The following is a 26,641-nucleotide window of genomic DNA, read 5'->3' on the forward strand; positions in this document are numbered from 1 at the left end:
CCTACAGTAGCCAGGGCCAAACTTACTGTTGTTAGGATAGCCAGGGCCAAACTTACTGTTCCTCTGATTTAATTTCATGGTATCACATTACAGATCCCCTACAATAGCCAGGGCCAAACTTACTGTTGTTAGGATTCAACTTCATGGTATCACATCACAGATACCCTACAGTAGCCAGGGCCAAACTTACTGTTCCTCTGATTTAATTTCATGGTATCAACAATTTCATATTTTACAGCAGAGAGACTTTCCTGAGTGTTTGAATCACAAATTAATATGTCAGTTTATAAGTTAAGTATGTAAAGTGATAAGTAACTTAAGTAGATGATTTAATATATTGAACTCATTGGGAAAACAAATATAATGATAAGTAAATTGATAAGAAATCCTTCAATGCTGAAAGCAATGTCCACCACCCATTTTATTACCTCTTGTATGTCTACAACAACTTCGTCAAACAGATTGAGGTAGAGCTCGTCAGTGATGGTCTGTAGGTTGTTAGAGCTGTAGTCATCATTGGGGGCTCTGTGACACAAGTAAACACAAACATCAAATAGGTACATTTATCAGCAGGTAAGTGTGTCTGTGATAGGACAGCATTAGAGCAGACTACTGCAATATCACTTCCCTGTTATTCATATATGCCCTGCAATATATCGATATTTTGGTTGATATTCATGGTAGAATTAGAATTACCCTATTAATTGTACTTATCTATAGCTCATCATTACATTTTTAAAATATGCCAAACATTCACACTGGAGCCTTTTTAGGAACAAATTGTGATGTTATACTTGAATGGAATTTGCAGTTCCTCGTTAAAGCTTGGGTTAGGACCATCGCCAACCACTGTCCGCATGGACGAGTGTTGGAATACCACCTCCACAAACGGCCGCACCAATGTCTGAAAGAATGAGAATTTGTCTGTATTACCTCTATATTTTCAAATACTTTATTACTCAGGACAGAAAATTTTATATGCATTAACTTTTTTCAATGTTTTTTGCTAGATTTTAATGGCAAGACGGAATTATTGTATTTATCAGATGTTTTCGTACAATTTTAATATCCATGTTTTTAATTACTACTGAAACAGAACTTAAATCATCTAAACATTCTGCTAACTTCCTTCAATTACCCACATTATCAATGAAAACTAATCTAAATAGTGGGGATTCTACTCACATCACCGACAATACTTTTGACTGCCTGGTCTGTTTCTGTTCCTCGGGCCGTTGCAGAGCCACTTGCTTTACTGAAATGTACACAAAATCATCACTGAAGATTGTCTCCTACTTTAGAACATGGACAATATGTTACTGTAAACTTCCTAATTTTCTTGTGGTTCTAAATCTTGTTATTTTTATGATTAATACATTACCATAAAAATGTTTGTCATTTCTCAGATTTATTGAAGGAGTTTATTTTACTGTAGTAATAAAATTAAAGTAACCCTAATACAACAGTACTAGGTGCTCTTACAACATCATCATATGTTTTGCTGCTTACCTTTGTTTATACACAATCTGTGGTGACAATTTGATTTTCTCATGTTTCAAACTAAGACATAGATAAAGTTTGAGTGAAAATGTCAAGTAGGGAATGCTCCAGACCCTTTAACATTCGACTCATTATCTATTATACATGTTAACATGTTCGATTGAATTAAAAAAGTGAATTGCTAAAGATAGAATAAATGAGCATTTTTTTTTTATGAAAATATGATTTTTCAATTATTGTACCTTTATAATATTTTTTATTAAATGATATTGCTGTAATTGTTATTGATTATAACAGAATTCCTTTCGTCATTTTTTTGTATTTCAGAACATTCTGCAGGTAAACATCATTGAAGCACACTTCATGCACTGATCAATAAAACCAGTGATTGTCCTATGTATCGTGATGATGTCACACATCGTGATTTGTGAAAGAAAATCAACTTTGGTTATCTGTAACAGTGACCAGTAGTTACTGGTTACCAATCAGCACATCCATAGCAATTTAACTGAGAAGTCAAAATATGGCAGAGCGTGATTTAAAAAAACCCAACAGTGGCCATCTGTGAATGTGAATCATGTGTGGAGACCCAACACTGTTGAAGTAAACTGTGGTATACTGTCTTCAGTCGATAAATATACTGTTTTAAAGAACTCCTCATTCCATTATTCATGAAAGAATATGTGAAATGGTTATTTTTTAATGCAAATCACCTTTAATGTAAAGAAAAGGGTTGTATTTCATAGTTATACAAGACAGGTCTAGGATTTTTATTAATATCAGGAGAAAGAAGAAGCGTTGTAATTCCCTTTCTAAAGAAGAGCAAAGGACTATTACCGGTACTAGAAAGAGAGATAAGAGATAAAGAAATTCATCAGTGTAGGAATGAAATAGGTTTCTTTCTATAGAACGGAATCTGTTCCATTCGTTGGTCAGAAGTGTTACCTCGACTCCAGTGCATCAATTTGAAGTGAGTGATGGTTAATACAATACTAACATTCTCATACATGTCAAGTTTAACATCCAGTAGGGCATCACACATGTCTTCATAGAAAAATTTCAAATTATTTATATAAAATAAATATAGCATGATTAGTTCTGACACTTAGGTGGCTTAAATGGAATAAATCGATAGAGTAACACTTTTTCCTTCATATTTTAACCAGAACGGGATTATTTTTTTGAAATAATTTCAAATGTGAAAACTGATAAAATTTTGTGTGCTCATTTCCTGCCACGGGCTAATTAGAGGTAAACTACAGTAGGAGTGTGGCTATTAAACTGGGTCACTACTCCGACATGGACGTCACTTGACATGTATGACTGGCAGTCACAGGGAGTGCTAGTAAGAGGTCAGAGAGCTTGACCCCTGGTCAGATGGTACGGTGGGAGACAGATCTCCTTGTCCTTATATACATGTACCTTTCATCAGCATGTCTGTTTTTTAAGAATATTAATAAAACCATATCAAACGCAAACTATGCTAAAATCATCACACTGGCCAGGATAATCGAAAATTCAATTAATATTCTATAAATATACTTATTTTAGTTATATTGATATTCTAGTTCTTTTTGTGCTAATTCAAAAGTATTAAAATTGTTGATCACTAAATATAAAATCGCTCTATATTTATGTGTTATAACACAAATTTAGCGCTAAAATCATGATGTCGAAAACTTGAAAATTGTCACTGTGGAAAAACAAGTGTGCAAATATATGTTTACAGTACAATGCACACAAAAGACTTTACTACATGGATTAAAGTTTAAAAAATCCTTCATTCTGCAAAATTATTTCATCTTTTTACTGTTTGTTAATCACTGAATAGTCACAAATTCTTATTTTTCCTGACTGTTCTTCCAATAACATACTCGTGATAATTTAAATTTGAAAGGAACAATGACCGATATACCGATTCCTTAAGACTCAATCATATTTGTGGGACATTTAAATTTGCTAATGTAACTTTTTTATGAATAAAGAGGAATATGACAATCTCACAAAAATTAAAATGATCTTACAGAAGTTGTCCAAAACTACACCAATCTTAGTGCAAACAATGCTTATTTTGAGTACATCACTAACATTTCTGACATTTGCTGTATACGAAAAGGAGGTAATTATGGTCCAGGAAAGTACAGAAGGCTAACTGTATACATCTGTACTTCAAAAGATATCTATTTACTCTTTAAATCTTATGAGTATGAATTCAAATATTTGTGAATATTATTCACACAATTCAAAATTCAGAACATAAAGATGTTATTGTTGATTTCACTGGTTCAAATTCATACGATGTAGCACAAGCACGGAGATATATATTCAAGAAAATTAATTGCTTTGCAGTATAATAGTATTCTGTTAACTACAATGCTTTGAATATTTAAGTGCAAAAAAATATCCTATCAATCACACAATTAGTTATCACTGATAACATTTTTAACTTATACAGATATTTTCCTTTTTACTTTTTTCTGATCATTATTTTCAAACCATTTCATCAATGATTAGATACGTGTGTGGAAGACTTGCAATGCTATGTTCAAAATATTTTTAAGACATAATCAAATAACAATGAAAACATCAAGATTCTTTCAAAACACATCAACCATGATTACATTTGAAAGGAAGTTGAATACATCCCTAATTGGCATCGGTACTTACATGGAAGAGCCTGTCCTGATCGGGACGTACAGGGCTCGTGTGATGTTGACAAGGATCTTGACCTCGTCACCTTTGAGAACCTGGGCTGTGACCTTCTTTCTCTCCTTCCTCTCGGGTCTGAGGGGGCGTCGCCGCTCGGTCACCCTCAGCAGGCTAGTACCTATCATCCTGTAACATAGATACAAACCTTTTTAATTAAATAACTTGACTGTGATGTCAACTATTAACAGATTAACTTCTTTATGGAAGAATTGGTTCAGTGATTCATATATATATATATGACTATGCTATTTGTTAATTCATACAAAACAAGAGTTCAAGCTTAAAAAGCATCACCTAATCAGGTCCTGATGAAGACTCGCTTTAAGAGTCGAAACTAGTCGGCCAATAAACCCCACTAACCGGTAACGCCTGAGCTGTGTTGTGATTGGAACCCGGCCTACTATATTACCTAATCAGGCTGTTACATAGGGTGGTCTTCAAACACAAGTTCTACTATAGTGACCGAAGGGTGGTCTCAAAAAACAAGTTCAAATTTGTTCACAGAATGAGTGGTCTACAATGACAGATTAAACTGCGAGACAGATTCAACTGTTTTGAGAGCAGTGGTATCATAAGATAGGTTCCAGGGATATGATATCAGGGTAGGTCTCCACACTGGTTCAACTGTATTGACAGAAGGGGTGGACTCATAAGACTGGTTCTACTGCACTGACAGAATAGGAGGTATCATCGGATAGGCTCTCTCTGTAGCGAGAGAAGGGGTGGTATTAAAAAACATGTTCAACTTTATTTAGAGAAGGAGTAGTCTCACAAGACAGGTCCTATTGTGGTGACAGAATAGTTGGTCTTGAAAGATCGTTTCTACTGTTGTGACAGAAAGGGTGGTCGCACAAGACAGGTTCAAATGTTGTGATAAACAGGATGGTCTTGAACGACTGGTTTTACTTACACTAGTGACAGGAAAATAATGCAGTGAAATAACAAGTGGTATTCACAGTGACAGAATAAAAGGAGGATACTTTTGAAGTTTTACAAGCTATATAAGTGAGAGGTGGAATACTGACGCAATGTTAGGTACTGCCTACAAGCTATATAAGTGAGAGGTGATATACTGACGCAATGTTAGGTACTGCCTCCTCCAACACAACATCCTCTAGTCTCTTCATATGAGCAAGGATTCGGAACCTCTGGATCACCTGTTCTCTCACCTGTAAACAACAAAGGTCATAGTTCACACTCTTCACTTGGGTAAAGGTTAAAGTCAAAATTAGCTTTTTATAGGGGGACGATTATAATGCATTTTCAGCTTTATAATTTGACAATTCTTGTATATGATTAATCAGAGATATGTGGTGAAGTAAATTTGACACAAACTTATAAATGCTATGTCTCTTTCTGAATATGAGATGATATATGGATGACGACAACAATTTTTTTTCTTTTATTCCTTTTTTTTTTTATCTTGACCTTCTCTTCCATTTCATACCAATCCAAGATACCTACACAGCCACAGGGGCCAGAGGCTCAACAGGATCAAGAGTAGTTGGGGTAGGTTTGATATGAAAATTGCTTTATTGTAACCTTTTAGCATTTATCACTGATAAATAATTAAAATTCATTTTCCTGCAAATTAATTTTACACTTGGCATTTTCCCAGTTTTTGTGGAATGTCAACATTAGTGCAGTGAGAAGTGTGTACAGCTTCACCAATTAACATTAGTTCAGTGAGAAGTGTGTACAGCTTCACCAATTACCCTTAGTGCAGTGAGAAGTGTGTACAGCTTCACCAATTAACATTAGTGCAGTGAGAAGTGTGTACAGCTTCACCAATCAACATTAGTGCAGTGAGAAGTGTGTACAGCTTCACCAATTAACCTTAGTGCAGTGAGAAGTGTGTACAGCTTCACCAATTAACATTCACACTTAACGGCCAACCTCAAAATCTTTGTAGCAATACCCTGCGTGAATGTCTTGTGAAATATAACACTGTTAGAGGATTTATATCACAAAATGGACCAGAAATCCTCTACTCACTCTCTGCATGAACTTGGCTCTGTCTGCCCGGTGAGATTCTATGTCATCCTTCACTTCCAGCTTAGTTTCCTCTCTCTTCTTTTTCTCATATTCCTTCAATGTAATTAGCACATCTGTTATAGTTTTGACCTTAATTAATTATTATTCTTACTTATTGCTGGAATGAAGTTATTCTTTAAATGTAAAATTAGACAATAAAAGTAATGAAAACTTTGTTTTGTGTTGTTTAACAACCCCACATCAGCTAAGGTCATATCAAGGAAGATACTGAAAACTTACCCTAACGTTAACATTTTTGTAGTTATGTGGTCATAATATTCCAGCAATTTCCGTGTTAATTTGAAAGTGTTTAAAGACAGTAACTGCTAAATATAGAACAAATATAGTCCTACATGTCATCATAAAGCTGTAATGCTAATTTGTGATGTAGACAACTTTAAAATTGTTGACAAATATCGAAAATATGAGGGCGTAAATTTGTTGCAGTAAAGACAGTCTAATCTAACACCACATGTTACTGATGATAACATGTTTCCTATGTAGCTAACCCCATTATAGAGGAAGGCCACACCTCTCAACATAAGTCCAGAATGGATTGCACCATAAATACTTACCAATGAGTCCCCCTTAGAATGAACTACCTGATCATTATCACCAGTAAGTTCTGCACCATAAATACTTACCAATGGGTCCCCCTTAGAATGAACTCCCTGAACATTATCACCAGTAAGTTCTGCACCATAAATACTTACCAATGGGTCCCCGTTAGAATGAACTACCTGATCATTATCACCAGTAAGTTCTATCTGATATACATTGACCTTGGAAGGTGAGTGTGAAGTTTATGGTGTAGTAATGTTTACCAGAACATGTGGATACACTACTAATGCAAACTTTGAATGCAATAATTGGCATCCTGCCAGTTAACATATGACAGCAAACAGCACACTTGGCCCAATTCTTCCTTATTTCATGATTAAATAAACAGCACAATTTGAAAGATGCTTTCAAAACTTTAAGAAGGACATATCTTTTAATATACAAGTTATAACAAATTAAAGAAACTATTTATAGGCATAACTTCATTTTAAACTTCATAATTATTTAAAAAAACAACACTTTCAGAATTAATATTAGCTAACTTTTGATCATGAAACCAATATTTTGCTATCATATATAAGGATCAAGATTTAATGATTCAACAATATTGTATATATGGTAAATAAACACTGGTGGACAACTTTAACATTAAGCTGTGAGTAGCAAATCTCATAAAACAAATCCTGTGAAACACAAGTTCATTTACTGTAAACATTTCTACATCAATTTGAACAAGTTACACCTGTGAAGTGCCAACTTAACAAAACACATAAACACTGAATCACAGGCCAACAAAGGAAATATTGTGACCTTAATTTGTGAAATAATTTCTCCTGTTGGAAACATTTAAAATTAACCTCTGAATTTTGATTTTTGTATATAATTTAAAACAAAATTTAGGAAAAAATCACAGTAATTTTTTTTATTTAGAAATAAATTTGTTTGAAAATCAAAATGAAATCTGGTCATAAGCAATCAAGCGTATTTGAACATTAAGCAGATGTGAAGTAAGAGAAACTCAATACCTCTGGACTGGACAGTTCTTTTAATGACTTGAAAATAAGAAAATCATTCTGATCTTTTGACTAGCAGACACATTAATAGGAGGCAGGTAACATTTGTACCACAGCATCCAACAGTGACTTGAACTCTTCCTGTACCTTTTCAGTTGAGAAAGTATTGTAACAAAGTCGAGACAAACTTTTTATTCAAATCATAAAGTTTTGTTGCAATGGTGTTCATAACACCTTTCCATAAAAAAAGATATAACAGAGAGAGAAAAAGGAAAACTAGAAATGTCTGAAGTCGTGAGAGCGATAACAGTGATTGGGATGAATATGGATACCAGTGACTATATACCCGCTGATAAAATTGTACGGGCATATAACAGAGAGAGACAAACATGTACCGCGGTAATATACTTAATTAGTCCTGATGGGAAACCACTGTTAGAATACCCACACATATATTGAACATCAAACACGAGAACATTTCCAGCCTTTCAACAACTCTTCTGACAGAACTCTGTTACTAAAAGTGGCTATTCTGTCATACACACAACATTTCAATTGTAAACTTTCTCTATAATAACTGGTTTTTGAAATGACTCTGAATTTCATATTATTACACTGGATATTACTCTTCTTAAAATGGTTAAAAAAACTTTATGTATCTAAGTACATTCAACATTTTATTTTGATACAAAAAGTAAGAAATATAACCGCATTAGATTATTGGAAGTGGAATATTCATTATGTGTAATAATTTGACAACCATAAAGTTGATGGTCATAATACTTTCCAATTTATTCATTTACAAAAGGAATTACGTTATCTGGATTTCATTTGATCAAAATGTGTAACATACAGTAAAAGTGTCCCGTGGAATTTCCTTGACTTTGAGCGGGACCATCCTGTAGTTACGGAATTCCTGGACCTCATTATCACGAAGCTGCAGCAGCTGGAAGCGTTTGTTGTTCTCAATCTCCTCATCTGTAGTCATGTTAAATTCCTCCTGGAGCTGTTCCAGTCTGAAGTAGTCGGGAGGCTTCAAGTGGGTCAGGTCCCCTCCCTTGGGCTATTAACAACAAACAAATTTTGTTTCGTGTTAGTAATATATTTTAGATTTTCCTGTAGTAACATTACTACTGATTGTAAACAGCTATATTTTGGCCCTGCCAATTATGTCTTGAATGACCTTAGCGGTTACTAGTAATAGGATGTAATACAAAATAAAATTTATCCAAAGCCCTACCAAATGTCAATGTTATAGTCTAATGACCGTATGTACTATGTACTCAGCATCAGAATTTTCTGCTTGACACGTACAGTATACAAGAACAGGTCAACAGAACCACTAATGTGTACTGACGAAACAAGAAAGATTTGCGACATACATCACAAAGTGAACACAATTGGTCCAAATAGACCACTGTGACAAGGTTCTATTCTGTTGTATAAAAGAAAACTTTCCTGATCGTAGTATGGGACACAATCCTGTTGGGTAGAACTCCTCCTGTTTTATACTGTTACCATGTTATCACTACAGACCGAAAATTCTCAAAACTGCAAACATAACACTGCACAAATTTGTAGTTTTATATTCAAACTAGAAAAGTCTGAAAATGCCCCTTAGCCTGATATCGGTGGACTGATGACAACCTGTTGACAAATTAGCAATTGTTGACACATATATAGTAAGTGACCTAATTTTGTCCTTGGAACCATGAAATACAAATTCATCTGGAAATCCTCATACTTGATGTTTGTATAAACATTGATAAAATCCTTATAAGAAATGAAGCGGGAAGTCATGACAAAGAATTGCATAGCGACATAAAGAGATGGGATGGGACGGACATGTGTAACACTATATGGCCCTCCAATTTTATGGGTAGGCTTAATGAAAACGACACAAAATCACAGCTAGACTCAGGTCAGTGTTGTTATACCTTAAGCATGTAGACTAGGTCAGCATTTGAGGGGTCATTGGGGTCAAGTCTGGACTCCTCAAACCATTTGGACAGCCTCTCTATGTCTACTTTCCCAGATGGACTGACTGCCTGCATAGGGTCCATCTTCTTTATAGCACTGCAAACATAAAATTGATCCAATGCCTGCTTTACTGATCTGTAGACATCATTGTTAGCAAACTAACCCTTCTTAAAAATGACAAGCTTAATAAATGTATAAGAAAATAATGTTACCTAAAATCATACACACATACATATATCAATACATGCCTGAATGTTACTAGCCAGTGGTATGAGGGGCTGACTGCGTCAACGTAGGTTCTTTGTCAGCATTATGACCAATGGTTTAAGTTTTTTTTACTTATACCTGAAAACATTGTCTTTGTCGGTGTTACTTTCCGATGGTATGTGGGGCAGGTTATACCTGAACATAATGTCTGTCAGCATTACTGATCTGTGGTACAAGGACTAGTAATATATACATGAACACATTGTCTTTGCCAGCATTGCTGATCTGTGGTACAAGGACTAGGAATATATACCTGAACACATTGTCTTTGCCAGCATCGCTGATCTGTGGTACAAGGGCTAGTAATATATACCTGAACCCATTGTCTTTGTCAGCATTGCTGATCTGTGGTACAAGGGCTAGTAATAAATACCTGAACACATTGTCTTTGTCAGCATTGCTGATCTGTGGTACAAGGGCTAGTAATAAATACCTGAACACATTGTCTTTGTCAGCATTGCTGATCTGTGGTACAAGGGCTAGTAATATATACCTGAACCCATTGTCTTTGCCAGCCTTACTGATCTGTGGTACAAGGGCTAGTAATATATACCTGAACCCATTGTCTTTGCCAGCCTTACTGATCTGTGGTACAAGGGCTAGTAATATATTCCTGAACACATTGTCTTTGCCAGCATTACTGATCTGTGGTAAAAGGGCTAGTAATATATACCTGAACACATTGTCTTCGCCAGCATTACTGATCTGTGGTACAAGGGCTAGTATTATATACCTGAACACATTGTCTTTGTCAGCATTACTGATCTGTGGTACAAGGGCTAGTATTATATACCTGAACACATTGTCTTTGTCAGCATTGCTGATCTGTGGTACAAGGGCTAGTAATAAATACCTGAACACATTGTCTTTGTCAGCATTGCTGATCTGTGGTACAAGGGCTAGTAATATATACATGAACACATTGTCTTTGCCAGCATTGCTGATCTGTGGTACAAGGACTAGGAATATATACCTGAACACATTGTCTTTGTCAGCATTGCTGATCTGTGGTACAAGGGCTAGTAATATATACATGAACACATTGTCTTTGCCAGCATTACTGATCTGTGGTACAAGGACTAGTAATATGTACCTGAATACATTGTCTTTGTCAGCATTACTGATCTGTGGTACAAGGGCTAGTATTATATACCTGAACACATTGTCTTTGTCAGCATTAATGATCTGTGGTACAAGGGCTAGTAATATATACCTGAATACATTGTCTTTGTCAGCATTACTGATCTGTCGTACAAGGACTAGTAATATATACCTGAACACATTGTCTTTGACAGCATTACTGATCTGTGGTACAAGGGCTAGTATTATATACCTGAACACATTGTCTTTGTCAGCATTGCTGATCTGTGGTACAAGGGCTAGTAATATATTCCTGAACACATTGTCTTTGCCAGCATTACTGATCTGTGGTAAAAGGACTAGTAATATATACCTGAACACATTGTCTTTGACAGCATTACTGATCTGTGGTACAAGGGCTAGTAATATATTCCTGAACACATTGTCTTTGCCAGCATTACTGATCGGTGGTACAAGGACTAGTAATATATACCTGAACACATTGTCTTTGCCAGCATTGCTGATCGGCGGTACGAGAGGCTGGTTGTTTTCGTCCACTGCCCAGGCCACACTGCAGCACAGTTCACCAGTGGTCATCAGGGTGATCATCTCGTTATCTGTTTTTGTTCCATAGCTAAACGCCACACCTGAGGCAAATACAGATTTAAAATATAAGCAGATTAATAGAAGTGTTGACAAAAGACCCATTTGTTCATGACCCTAATATAGAGCTCTTACACACTAGATCATAGTCTGTGATCTTGATAGGTTTAAAGGTTTCTATTCACAAACAAAAATGTCTGAACTAACAGGTTGGCACAGTTATTTTCTAAGTTAACACTTCATCTGATAATTAATTGAAGTTAACAATTAAGACAAACTGAAAGTCTTCAACTATATATAATATAAGTATAAACCAAAGTGTTGAGACTTTACATACATGAGAATGAAGTAATGAGATGTGTGAACTACAGTATCACAAACAGCATACTGATTTGGTTCTACCCAATGTTGTGTATTTAATGAGAAAATGTAAATGAGTGAGGTTAAAATTTACGGTTTTCAGATAGCTAGAGACCATATGTTGAGTTAGGTCCTGTAGGTATTTGGTGATATTCCATGAGAAACATTTACAGTGGTATAGATTTGGCTGGTGCACTTTACTAAGAAGTGTCAAATACTGTTGAAAAATAACTTTGTATACAAACATACAAATTTAATATTACAAGTATGCTAATCAAATCATTTAGGCATTGTGTTGATGGCCCCTTTCAATTTGATTACAAATGAGCATGCTTGAACATAGCATAAGATACTGACCACTGCCCACTCCTTCGTTACTGTGGTTAACTCTGTGGTCACAACTGAAGTCCAGATTCTCCAGCTGGACACCCTGTGAGGTGATGGAGACCTCTGGTATACTGGCGTAGAGTTCAGCCAGTATCTCCGTATTGTAACCAATTGTCTCAAAAATCTGGAACTTTATACTCTCTGGCCACTGGACAATTTTTATGTTGAATATTTGAGCAAATGTTACTTTAAATTCTTGAGATAGTGGTCTGAAAGGAAAGAAAAAAGGAAAGTAAAATTATTTAAATTCATTTAGTTTATATTTTTATAATAGAATTCCTATCTATCTGTGTATATCTTGATAGATGTGGCAGTCAGCTAGGATGGCGTTAGTTTTGACAGTGTTAGGACATCAGTATGCAAGTAGGTGTGGGCAGTACTCCCAGCATTGAAAGCATCTTTAATCAGACCTCTAAACAGGGCTTTACACTGATATAAAAATTGCTGATCTTGGGTCAGTTCTTGGTGAAAGTCTTGACTGTTTGCATCAAATTCAATGTTATTCAAATATAATTGTTCCTAAGTGAATTATAGCTTAAGAAAAAGTTTTAAGAGATATCTTTCATCAACAACAAAAATAAAAATCTCCTGCGTAAAATAAGATAAAAGATACTCTTACCTTTCCAGTGTGGAACACTAAACATGAGACTATTTGTACATAGAATAGAACATCACAAGTATGAGACAATTTATATTCATATATACATATACTAAGGTGTTCACATTACAGTTGACTACCAGAAATGAAGTACTGTGGAGTATCTTTGTCTTACATATACAAAATCGTTTAAACCTTACTTTGGTAATGTTCGTGAGACCTCTTTGTTGTTGAATAGCACCTTGATAAATATTTTACACCCAGATAATGCTTCTCGTCGTTGCTGCTCACCCCTGTGATATTCAGAAAACAGTTATTAATACTACTATAGGCATCATTTATTTTAACATGACTTTAATTTTGGCATGTATATTAAATGAGATTCCACTGAAAATGTTTCAATAGGCTAATTTGTTACTTCTGCGGTCAAATACAGAAAATGTTATCTTAAAGTTAATATATAAAAAAACACTGATACATATATCAAAGTTGAGGGACCAAAAGTTTGGCAGTATAGTGACTGAACAGGATGTTCTTCTACAAAGCATTCTGTGACACATAATTCTTTGGGGAAAAATCTACACTGTAATGTACAGACGGTTTGCCTTTAATTAAGGCACATAACTTAATTAATAAAGGCATATATGTGGGACACTGATTAACAAGCATGCATGTGACACTGATTAATAAGCGTGTATATGACACTGACTTACCTCGGACACTGAGCTGTTGGTATTATTGTATTGGTATTCGTTAACTCTGGCTGGAGCTTGGGTTCACCTATATTATAAGAAAGATCCAAACAAAATACTTATTCACGCACTGTATAGATATATAAAAGCAGTTTCAATGATCAGATAAAAATAAGTTTAGAAAATTACAATACATATTTTATCTGACTGACCTGGCCGCCGACGGATTTCCATCACTTTTATTTTTATTCTTTCTCGTGTGGCTGTTTCATCAAATTCGTCTGGCAGTTCGGGTTCTGGCAAGTCCTCTTCATTTATAATATCAATGTCTTTTTGTCTCTCCTCCTGATAGTATAAATGAAAATTATTGTATAAAATCTCAGAAATAAATACAATTGTCATAATTCATTTTAATCTGAATTTTACTGATTGATAGAACTTTTAACACATACAGAAACCTTACAAGCTGACAAAAAAAATCCTATATTTCATAAATTTCTTGTTTTATTATGGACTTTCTTCAATTTTCATTTCAAGTTGTTTGAAAGGATAACATATCTCAAAATACAATGTCTCGGAATTTTTTCTATTTTAACTTACATTTGAATATATTATATTTAATTTAGCCCAATTATGTTACAGTGTACATAATGCTGATAAAACCCTACTTATTCACACTTATGAACCTTGGACTTGGATAGTTTTTGACATTAATGAGCCAAAGCATCTTGAATGGCTCACCGGTGACTGGTCCTCTCCACTGAGCTTAGAGGCTCGAGATCCTCTAGAAGCTTTGGACGCTTTACTTCCTCGCTTCTTCTGTCGCTTCGCTGCTTCGGCCTGGTGTTCAAAAGTTTGAGTGTATGTAACTTTATTGTTTATTTTTGTCTTCTTGTTTTTATTTCAAACAATTTTGATCAATTAAATTAAATTCTGATAAGCATGAAAGATTTTTCTGATGCAATATTCTGGAATCATTTGTCATGTATTAAATGCACAATATACCAAACTTGTTCAAGATTAATTTGTCAAATTTCACTGGAAGGATAATGTGCGATGCATATTCTGTCATCTTCGTCAGACAGGGAGTGGTGAAACAGTCATGGTTTACAGGGAGTGGTAAAACAGTCATGGTTTACAGGGAGTGGTAAAACAGTCATGGTTGACAGGGAGTGGTGAAACAGTCATGGTTGACAGGGAGTGGTGAAACAGTCATGGTTTACAGGGAGTTGTAAAACAGTCATGGTTTACAGGGAGTGGTAAAACAGTCATGGTTGACAGGGAGTGGCGAAACAGTCATGGTTGACAGGGAGTGGTGAAACAGTCATGGTTGACAGGGAGTGGTGAAACAGTCATGGTTGACAGGGAGTGGTAAAACAGTCATGGTTTACAGGGAGTTGTAAAACAGTCATGGTTGACAGGGAGTGGTGAAACAGTCATGGTTTACAGGGAGTGGTAAAACAGTCATGGTTGACAGGGAGTGGTGAAACAGTCATGGTTGACAGGGAGTGGTGAAACAGTCATGGTTGACAGGGAGTGGTAAAACAGTCATGGTTTACAGGGAGTTGTAAAACAGTCATGGTTGACAGGGAGTGGTAAAACAGTCATGGTTGAGAATGAAAGGTTATGTACCTTGGCTTTGATTTGTTGGTCCTTATCCTTCTTCCGCTCCTGGTATTCTTTCATCTTGATCTGGTAGTCCTCGGCGTGAGCCTCACGTACCTCATCCACCTCCTCCTCCATCTCCTGTCGCCATATCATCATGTCACGGTTCTTATCCACCTCCTCCCTGTCACAGACAACTAACATGTCAACCAATGTCACCAATTATATATATATAATTATCCGCCCGAATATAGTAATAATTAACCTTGTATACTGCCAACAATTGTCAAGGCTCTGAAACCTGCAAGGCCTTACAACATGTAACTTAAGACAAAAACATGATAATGGCTTTTTGGTCCTTTGTATGAGTAATCGGTTTCATTTGAACTGTTTGTCAAGTAAAATTTTGGCATTGATAAGTCTAGAGATACATTCGAGAGATTACAAAGTAATTGCTAAGAAAAATGAGGAAAAAGGGACTGAAGTTTGTTGGCAAATGGCAAGGTGGCAGATGAAAAGAGGGTCATTTCATTGAACGAAACACATTTAATGATGCATGCACACATTTCAATCTTCTTAGTATATATATTGCCCCAAAAAGACATTTTAGTATTTCGTCACCCCCTATTCAATAAACAAGTTGCTATAGGACACATCAGTTGTTTGTCAATTGCAGCCTTGCTCAACTTCAGATAAATTAGAATTTCAAAGTGAAGTGAAAACTGAAGATTGAGGACAGTAATATCAGTTTCTTGAATAATGAAAGCAATTTAATTTTTAAACAAATTAAAATAAAATTGCATGATTTTTCCCCCTGTTGAACATGGTATACAGAGCGAAATCTGAATAGCATGAAAACTGCAAAGAATTAGGTTTGAGAAAACAGAGTGAAAACCTAAGCTAACTGTTTGTGAGACTGGAGCCTGTTGTCATGACATGTCAGTACGTCATAACTATATGTAATAACTTACTTCTTGATCTGTAGTTTGACGGAGGTGTTGCTGTATTTTTGTGTATCCCTCTGTGCCCGGATTTCCTTCCAGGTATGAATGATGCCTTTGAGTATCTGTCTGTCTGTTTGTTCCTCTTTGTCTCTCAATTCACGAGCTCTCCTATATCAAGCCAGCAGAACAATTAATACAGCATTATTGCAAATTTAAAATAATTTGATGAAGTGTATCTTGTATCATCTGGTACAGAGATAGCTCCATCCCGAAGAAAGTTTAAAAATGCAATGGAAAGAACATTGAAGATAAAAAAATAGATTTGTTTTGTTTAATTCCGAGGAGAATAACAAAAAATATTCATTATAAATGTGTTTTACTGTACAACATATATGAAGTAAAAATTATTCAAAGTACAAAATTCCAATGCACAAAATGTTCATCACTGACTTTGACTACATAAACAATGCATATTTACTGTCATACACAAGCAACAAAGACATCCCCATCTTTGTCAATAATCCTACAGTGTTCATTTTCCTTGGAAAGGACCTTTACTTCCATCTATTTTCAGCTTTATTTTTCTAAAATTCGCTTTGAACACTTCAACTTTTAATTTCTTGCAAAAAAAAGAAAACAAATAAAAGTAATATTCAATTTTTGTTATATAAAATATTTCCCATTATTGCAAAAGCATAGATTAACTTTAACCAAAGTAAGAAAATGCAAGTAAAAAAGATATGACTTTCAAAAAGACGTTACTCTGTGTCCAAATATTTGTACCTGTCAAATGAAAAAAACTGACACTAAAGTATAGAGAACTTATGTAAAATTAACGTACAAACCTTGTTTCTAACTTGTAATCCCGTAATCGTCTCTCATAGTTTGAACGATCAGCAAACCCGTGTTCTGACTGTGATGGAAAAAGACAACATATTTTTCCTCTAGAACAGTAGTCATATTAAATTAGTCGAACTTCCAGAACAATACACTCCTGTTTCCAGGCAGCACAAATGATACATGCAGATAGCAATCTACCCAACAACATATAAAAAACATCAGGTACATGTTCATATAATAAAGAAAATATGGAATGAGATATACACCGGGGAATATCATGTTACCCCTAAATAATGCCCACAACCTGTGCTAGCCTAAGATAAGATCTTGGACATACAGTACCATACTTTTTCTAATGGTATTTTTATTGAAGTGCATTAAGTGCTATATCTGCTATGTTTATTCAGGCACAACACTTACTATCAAAAATAATGTTTTCTGAAGTACATTGCTCAAGGAAAGAAGTGATGTACTAATTCATTACACCATACAAGATGTATAAATACATCAGATGAAGCCTAGAGCCCTTAAATAATATAAGTACATAAAACAGACATAATCATTTTCAATGTCACTGCTTCAGATCAACCTCTGGTTCACTAGTAGGATGCTCCACCAAAAGCAAAAATTTTCCAAGCAAAGTCTAGTATTCTAATTCGGTGACATTCCATCTGTTATGTTTAATTACAGTACATATATATGTGCCCAATAGCATAGTGCATATTAAATACGCTTATCATATTTATACCCATAATGTCCTGAGGAGGTAGCTGTCTAGTTTTATTCCCTTCTTTTTATTGTTCTCACAGAAACAAGTACCAAGTATCAGTCCTTACTTTGTGGGCAAGCATGTGGTCTTTCAGATGAAGTGCTGAGCTTTTCAGAGCCTTTAGCTTCTCGGTGAGATATTCAGTCATGTTTTTTATCTGCCTGCTTAGAAATATACTGTAGAGTTCCTGGAGCCGTGCGGCTAGGACGTGTTCCCGGCTGTATAGGTGGTGATGGGACATTACAATCGAATTGATATCAACATCCAGTTGATAGAATCCACTGTTGTCCATTGATCCATCAATATATTTGCTGTCAAACTCTCGCATGATGGCCCCTTTAAACACAGTCTCCAAGTAGGGTTCCTTCTCGTCTGGGACGGGAGGTCGTGAGGGTGTTAGTCTGAGGGGGTCAGGCAGGGCCAACATACGTCCATCCTCACCAAACCAACGCCGGCCCTGTAGGTATTATAGTAAAATAATAGCCTTATACAAATCATATGGAAACAAAAAGTAAGTTGATAATTTAACAAATAAGATTCAAATCCCACACCAAAACCATTTGTCCTCACTAGTGGACTCATTTTCCTGTTTCCTGTTTGAAAATGTACATCAAATTGATTTGAAGTTTCAATATTGAGCTGGTATGAAATTGATCCTGTATGTAGTGTGTCCCACAGATATAAATCTCCGTCCTTGTCTTCCCCTCCCTTCTCCCAAACAGGAACAGCTGTGACTGAACACCGCTACTTTGTTGTCATACATAAGACAGATAACAAGACTTGTAAGGAGACAAGAATCACTTATATATCTCCATTCAAATAAAACTTCAAGATAACAAAGTAACAAAATATTTCTTGTGTGAGGGAAATCTGGAATATATATGTGTTCCCTCTGAAGAACTCATGTTCCCTTCTGACCTCATCTCAGCAAAAACGTTTGCCCCCATGGAAACACATTTTCATATCTCCCTCGCAGAAGATCAGTATATAACTTACATCTTGTTCCTTGAGGAGTCTATGCTCCATCTTATTGACATTCCAGCCCGAAGGATCTGGTCGTGTCCCAACATAGAAACCCTCGTCCTCCAGGAAACGGGGTTGCTGCTCCTCAGATACCTTCTGCTCTGAGGGAACTATCACATGGAAATATATCAAACATGGGTAAATAATAGTTGGCAACTTTACAGAAACTATTTTGTAAAGATAGGTGTGCATTACAGATCAATTTACTGTGTTTTATCTGTGATATAACTGTGGGTTTAAATTTCATAGAAAAGGATTATAATATAGATATGCATATATTTAAGAAAGGTTCAGTTCTCATTGACATGAACCTCATTGACTGTTTCCGGTGTGCTGGCTTTTCCCTGGGGATGTAATAATAAGGAAAAGGATAGTTTCCTGTATATAAATGCTGTACAACGTAGATTTCTGTTATATATGTTATATGTTACCTGTTGTAACAGATGGTACAAAATAGATCTCTGCTTCTTTCTTCTGCAACTCTATCGGGTCAGGAAACTCTGGTCCTCTGACCACGACAGGACGGAATCCATCATCATCATCCATTACATCGTCAAGTAGAGGTGTCTTCTCTAGAAAACAAAGCAGAACAATGTTTCCAATTTTTTTAAAGGATGTTTATACAAAGGACTTCATCTTTCATTTTTTTAAATTCAGTAATTACCACCCAATGTTGATACAAGTTCCATTGGCCAAACAACGCTCCAGACCAAATTCAGTCAAAGTTTGCTCCACTTTTCTAGTGTGCCATTTTAATAGAAGGACCTACACTGTACCCCTCAGGCTAGGTTAACTGTCCTTTTTACTGAAATGAACTATATACTCAATCTCACCAAAACAAACAAAAGTTTCAAACCTTCATCTGTTTCTTTGTCCTTTTTTGCTTTATCTTTTTTCTTTTTTTTGGCAGCATCACCCTGAAAAGAAAAATACAAAAAAATATGTATCATACTCTGGCTTAAAGACATCTATGACCATTCCAGTACCAGCTGAAGTGGTGAGCACGGACTAAGCATTAACATTTCTCCTCAGTCAACAGAGTAACAAAACCACTTCCTATAGTTCACCTTGTACATTTATGTTTTGTTTTCAATTATATACCATGTACTATATATTGCAATGAAGAAAATCTGAAATTTCTATAAATGGTAACAGCGACCTTGGTCTTGACCTTGAAACTCCTCATTATCAATTTACTTGAGGTATTCACATACTTGAAGTTTGTAAAATCTGTGAAGAAATATGAAGTAGCTAGAATGATGAGACTAAATTGGGATGAACGTGACAGGACAGCACAGGAAGCACGTTAACAATGCACGCCCGGAGACCTAGAAAATTAGTCTGCTGCAGTCCTACCTCATTCTAGAGTGTGATGTTCAGGAGGAATCCTTGCTAGGGGGGTACAATTACAACTTTGTTATCAGCAAGAATTTGCAATGCTAGGGTGTAAGCAGTGTGATTTACTGAATTGAAACAGGAATAAAAAAAAACACATTTCAGACATTTACAAAAATGGTGAACATTGATGAATGTTTCATTATTCGTCTGTTTCAGTAGAGGTTTTGCTTCCATGCAAGAACAAGGTCCTTATATATGGAGATATTGCCCACCACAATGACTGGACCACTCAAGGTCACATTAAAGTGGAATCTCCCTGAAATGTCATAACCTGGACACTGTCACATGACACTCTACCGGTCACACTATGACAACAAGCTGACCAGTGTTTACCAACACCGGTTTAAAGCTTCAAGCAGAGATCAGGGGACAGAGCCCACAGCCTGCCTTGCTTGGCTGAACACTTTACACCAAGGCCAAATGTAAGTTATAAGTATGATTGATTTTCCTACCTCCTCCCCTTCCTCTCCTTCTTCCCCTTCCTCTCCCTCCTTGGGTTCAGTACTAGGACCTGCCTCCTCTTCATCTTTATCTTCCTTTTCATCCTTCTCTGTATCAGCTTTCTCCTCAGCTTCATCTTTCTTTTCTTCGTCTGGCTCAGGATCAAAGTTACGGGTGAAAAAGTCAAAAGCCTCTTCAGTTGTAGGAATGAAGATCCCCTAGACAACAAAAATAAACGAATTACAATAAGGCTACATTGATATTTTTGACTGACTAAATATTGGTATGCAAGATATTCAGCCATTTAATTTGATTGATGATTAATAAAATTACCTTTACAATCCACCTGTGCAATTTGATGATTAATAAAATGACCTTTACAATCCACCTGTGCAATTTGATGATTAATAAAATAACCTTTACAATCCACCTGTGCAATTTGATGATTAATAAAATTACCTTTACAATTCACCTGTGCAATTTGATGATTAATTAGTATTTCATTTTTTTTGCTGAATAAGATTATACAATAATTAAAACATTTGCATAATGAAATATATATAGTTTTCAAATCTCATATTATGTAATTTAAAACTTGCAGTGTTTGGTATTCATGTTGAGTTTTTACAATTGTATAAGTATGAATACATACTGTTCGAGGGGGCAACATTAGAAGTGAAAATTGTCATTTCTGAGCCTGATCCTGTATGTTTTGGGTAAATGAACCATATAAATGTAGATGATTTTTCGATTGATTGAATTACTTTTATGTACAATTAACACATATCAATCTGTAGAGTAGATCAATTTCACCATGAAAATATTATTGTAATCATGAGAGGGCAATATTGCATATTTTCACCCCAAGGAAGCATTGTTGACCGAGGCGAAGCCGAGGTCAACAATGCTTTCCGAGGGGTGAAAATATGTAATATTGCCCTCTCATGAATCTGATTTTTTTTTTATTATACCGAGTGTCATGTTTAGGTGTTTCACCACTTCACCATTTTTAAAGGTCGACAAACGTTTCAGAAAAGTTTTCACTGGGATGAACCAGGGACGCATACATTCGGCGCATGTAACAATTTTTGGAATAACACCCTGGCACTGGGACGAACCGTGCATGCATATGTTTGGCGCATGTGATATTTTTTGGAATAACACCCTGTCTTCTTTATCTTTGTAAAACGAGCAAGTAACATTGAAAATGTTCACATCTTTCTCAACCAATCAGATTACGAGATTTTAACAGAAGGTATAATAATAATAATAAATGAACAGATATTGTCAAGTCAATTGTCTTTTTACATGCAACATTTCACTTCATGTCACTATTAACATATTTTAGTGATTACTAGTTTTGTAATCTACTCATAGAAAAGAACAAAAACATATTCCAATTAAAGTCACCTGCATATTGTATGAAGTGAACAAATTGCACACACCAACAGACTGGAGATCATAATTAATGATGTCCTATGTGGAATAAGTGAAGTAAATTCAAGAATACCAGCACTGATAAAGCATCAGATAGGATGTCCAAATAAAGCTGTGCAGAAAAATTGTTTAACATTTTGGTTCCGTTTCTTTTTCATACTTTCATTTAATATAATATCACTCTGCACCATACAAAGAAGAGACAAACCAAGTGTGAAGGAACGACTCACACGGATATCTAGTGTACTAGGGCAGACAACTCATATATCTAGTGTACTAGGGCAGACAACTCAGATATTTAGTGTACTAGGGCAGACAACTCATATATCTAGTGTACTAGGGCAGACAACTCAGATATTTAGTGTACTAGGGCAGACAACTCAGATATCTAGTGTACTAGGGCAGACAACTCATATATCTAGTGTACTAGGGCAGACAACTCAGATATCTAGTGTACTAGGGCAGACAACTCAGACATCTAGTGTGCTAGGGCGGACAACTCTGGGGAAAGACATCAGTCGTGTAGAGGAACACAACTTTAAAGAGACAGATCAGCTGTGTTCAGTGAGGCAAATCCAAGGGGAGATAATCATGTGTACAAGGGGACACACATGGAAGGAGACAGATCAGCTGTGCTCAGTGAGGCAAATCTAGGGGAGATAATCATGTGTACAAGGGGACACACATGAAAGGAGACAGATCAGCTGTGCTCAGTGAGGCAAATCTACTGGAGATAATCATGTGTACAAGGGGACACACAACGAAGGAGACAGATCAGCTGTGCTCAGTGAGGCAAATCTAGGGGAGATAATCATGTGTACAAGGGAACACACATGGAAGGAGACCGATCAGCTGTGTTCAGTGAGGCAAATTTAGGGGAGATAATCATGTGTACAAGGGGACACACATGGAAGGAGACAGATCAGTTGTGCTCAGTGAGGCAAATCTAAGGGGAGATAATTATGTGTACAAGGTGACACACATGGAAGGAAACAGACCACTTGAGAATAGAGAGATAAGGGGGGAACCTTTGGGTCAAAGATACAAAAGGAGAGCTAAAATATGGTTGCATATATAGATGGTGATACAGTAGCTCTAAATACAGAGGTCTAATGGGAAAAGGGAGACAACTCTGTTCTGAGGTAGTGGTAAAAAGGGAAACAACAGTGAAAATTGAGTTCAAGTGTACTAACAATATCACACAATGTTAACACAAATTTATATAGATTTCTCAATAAAATTTTAAATCTTGCAAACATTCAAGTTTACATTGTTTTTCAGTTTTATTCATAATAATTTTCATTTATTTAAGATCAAAGAACAAATGATGTTGTTTTAAAAATAAACATTTAAATAAGATATATGAAACATATTGTGATATATCATATTTTTGCTTTACATTGTTTTTAATCTGAAATTCAAACAAAATTCTATCAAAGCAGTGTAACAAGCAATAACTCAGGTGGTGCACTTCAGCAAACAGCACTGGATGTAAACAACAAACAAACAGACAGCAATGTTACTAAACCACAAACGTCAGTGTGAATGTTAACACTGGGAGATTACCTTGGATTCCAGCATTTGTTTCATCTAAAATAGGAGTCAGGGTGGAAGGATATATAAATAAGAGGAATTAGTCTAAAGGGAAATACTCTAATACCAACATATTCTAAAACTCTTATTCTATAAAGTCATGCAAACTAAATAAAATGTCGGTTTTTGATTTAAATCATAAAATACAGTTGTTATCACAATACAAACATTTAAAAGACCCTTTTGGTATCGAAACTTCCAACTTTTTTTCATTTTGGAATAAGGTTTTGTAGAAATTACCTAAAGCATCATTTACTATAAGATGAATATGAACAATTTTCAAATTAAAAATACCCCACCTAGAATTGTCCTTCATGTCTGTGACTTATACTATAGATTACCCAAAATATAGCTGTATATATCTTCTGAAATCAAAATCAAAATTGTAGATGTTTGAATGTTACTGTGTAATTACTTATCCCCAAACTCCTACCCTTATCTCTTTTCTTATGAAAACTACCAAATATAACTAGTCTTTTGAAATCCTGCCTAATCTTAACAAAGTATTTTGTCCCACAGTGTTGAATAAGACAGGTTACTAGGACTAAATATGTTAGCCCAAAAGGCTTAGGTTGTCAGGTTAGACATCTGACCAATATGTTGTGACCCTAAAGGTGTCAGATTAGACAGGTTAATCTGACCAATATGTTGTTTCCACAAGGGTGTTAGATTATACAGGTTTCAGTCTATGTGTGATTATAACTTAATAAGAAAGCAGTAACATACAAATATATAGTGAGACTAACATCTGGATGAATGACTAATTGATAATATATATATATATATAAAGGTTAACATTTAGCAGGATTATAGCTTGAAACTAAACTAGATCCATGATTATACTTAAAATAGTACCAGAAAAAGGGTCTGAATATTCAAAACCTTCTTACTATGAGTCATTAACACAAATTATCTAAACTGTTTTTCTTTTTCAGGAATTTTCTCAAAATTTTTCAATATTTTTTGTGCTTCTTGCTATCAGATGGACATTTTCAATACACTGTCCAAGTAATTAAATTTGAAATATCATTAATAAAATAGAGATACTAGATATCTGGACATTGAATATTTATGTTTAGAGTGTCTAATGTTAATCATGTACATTGTTCAGTGCTAACTTAATGAAAAATTCACACACATTTTTCATAAAACATATTTTCAAAGATAATGAAATTAGCAATGAAATATGTATTGTTAAGTTTAAACATAAGCTGTCTGAAAACAAGAAACAATGGTAATTTTTGCATATAAATTCAGAAACATTTGAAAACTATATTTTTAAAATGTCATTATTGACTCATAAATGTAACAAAAGCGTTGAAGGCCCAGACCTGGATATTAAAGTTCTTGTTGACTTTGTACATACCCTATCAGATGTTGGCTGTTGACTCAGCTTTTTCAGTCGCATCCTCACTAGCTTCGACCTTTCTTCAAGTCTCTCCATCTCACCTTCATCGTACTAAGAGATTTAAATGAAGAAAATCATTTAAGAAAGTAAAAAAAAAAAAAGTCACATCAGACTCAGAGATTCTAAAATTTCACTTTATTATTTAGTCTATTCTAGATATGAATATGTGGGATGCAGGGAATACTGTAAAGTGGGCCACAGGAAGAAAATGGTGTGACATTGATGTCTGACAAACATGTATCCCTGCTGTTCCCTTCCCCCTTTCCATATGTATTTCTAGAAACCCTTGTGCAGTGTTTTACACCAAATTAGTAAAAATTTAATAAATCTTTCATTAGTTTGTTTACACTGGATCTTTAAAATGAATTCTGTACATATGTAAATAAACAAATAAAACACATCTCAGAATCAAGCACGTAATAAAGGTCATATGTTGATAATAAATCAAAATATCTATAGAAAGTTTGGTTGTAAATAGAGTCTGACTTCAAAATCAGAAACGGATATTATATTTACACTGAACTTATCACACTACAGCATTGTCATCATCAGAAAATGTGATTTTCATCAAAGAAATAAAAAAACATTTCCAAGAACAATATCCATTAAAACAATTTAATAGAGGGAACAAAAACACACAACTTCATATAAATATCAACACAAACAGCCTGATAACACGTAGGCATCCAAAGGAGAAGGTGAACACTCAAACCAGGGTTTAACATAAATTACAGTTTGTAAATTGTTAGAATAAAAATACTTCTAACAGCTACAATAAACTTCATGAAATACTTCTTAAATTATAAATTATATGGTGTAAAGCTATTTTAATTGTTCTTTCATTTTTTGTGGTTGTGCTTTTCATATTTTTACTATTTCATGCTTTTGTACTTATCACATTTTAGCATTTTCTGACAGTAGAGTTTTGAAACACAGTGCAAAACATCACTTTACTTTTGTATCTGTAATAAAATAACCTTGACATAGAAGTTAAGACGGTTGAATACTAAAGTGTAAAATTAAATTATAGGTTGTTTTTTCTCACAGCACTATCCTGGAAAGTGAACCGGTATTTGATTTACTAATATAATCTTGCTTGGAAATACATTGTTTCCATCTTTATCTAAGTATTGTTAAAACAAATTTTAACAGTAAAATAGACTGGTACATTTTTGTGCTGTAAAAAGGACACTGCCTATGAAATATATTCAGGCCTCAAATACGCTGTACAAGACACATTATATTTCTGACTTAATAACATTATACAATTCAAGGCATGACAAAACATGTTTAAAGTAGAATTAGTGTCCTGTCTAGGTCTATTTATAAAAAAAAATATCTACATTTCAATTTCTTTTGTCCTTTTCATAGTTTGTAAATGTACCAGTCCATTGTTTGT

General features: G+C 35.0%; 1 protein-coding gene across 6 annotated transcripts in view; it reads right to left on the bottom strand.

Moving 5' to 3' along the window:
- Positions 1–26,641, bottom strand: part of LOC110466106 (coiled-coil and C2 domain-containing protein 2A-like) — a 45,993-nt gene that overhangs the window by 11,581 nt on the left and 7,771 nt on the right. For 2 of the 6 annotated variants that reach the window (XM_021522419.1, XM_021522416.1), the window contains 25 exons: positions 25,201–25,293; positions 23,808–23,831; positions 20,816–21,022; positions 19,822–19,882; positions 19,397–19,537; positions 18,939–19,075; positions 18,010–18,399; positions 17,179–17,246; positions 16,361–16,501; positions 15,417–15,573; positions 14,526–14,624; positions 13,997–14,129; positions 13,806–13,872; positions 13,293–13,385; positions 12,465–12,703; positions 11,638–11,791; positions 9,755–9,893; positions 8,671–8,880; positions 6,205–6,297; positions 5,287–5,378; positions 4,168–4,335; positions 2,923–2,937; positions 1,186–1,255; positions 795–904; positions 429–525 (listed from right to left, as the gene is read on the bottom strand). In XM_021522419.1, the coding sequence (XP_021378094.1) occupies positions 429–525; positions 795–904; positions 1,186–1,255; positions 2,923–2,937; positions 4,168–4,335; positions 5,287–5,378; positions 6,205–6,297; positions 8,671–8,880; positions 9,755–9,893; positions 11,638–11,791; positions 12,465–12,703; positions 13,293–13,385; positions 13,806–13,872; positions 13,997–14,129; positions 14,526–14,624; positions 15,417–15,573; positions 16,361–16,501; positions 17,179–17,246; positions 18,010–18,399; positions 18,939–19,075; positions 19,397–19,537; positions 19,822–19,882; positions 20,816–21,022; positions 23,808–23,831; positions 25,201–25,293 (3,198 nt within the window). The remainder of the gene's footprint in view (positions 1–428; positions 526–794; positions 905–1,185; positions 1,256–2,922; positions 2,938–4,167; positions 4,336–5,286; positions 5,379–6,204; positions 6,298–8,670; positions 8,881–9,754; positions 9,894–11,637; positions 11,792–12,464; positions 12,704–13,292; positions 13,386–13,805; positions 13,873–13,996; positions 14,130–14,525; positions 14,625–15,416; positions 15,574–16,360; positions 16,502–17,178; positions 17,247–18,009; positions 18,400–18,938; positions 19,076–19,396; positions 19,538–19,821; positions 19,883–20,815; positions 21,023–23,807; positions 23,832–25,200; positions 25,294–26,641) is intronic. The other 4 variants (XM_021522420.1, XM_021522418.1, XM_021522421.1 and 1 more) reach the window with 2 other exon arrangements.

The sequence above is a fragment of the Mizuhopecten yessoensis genome, unplaced genomic scaffold (assembly GCF_002113885.1).
Source record: "Mizuhopecten yessoensis strain PY_sf001 unplaced genomic scaffold, ASM211388v2 scaffold11117, whole genome shotgun sequence".
In the NCBI taxonomy this organism is placed as follows: domain Eukaryota; kingdom Metazoa; phylum Mollusca; class Bivalvia; order Pectinida; family Pectinidae; genus Mizuhopecten; species Mizuhopecten yessoensis.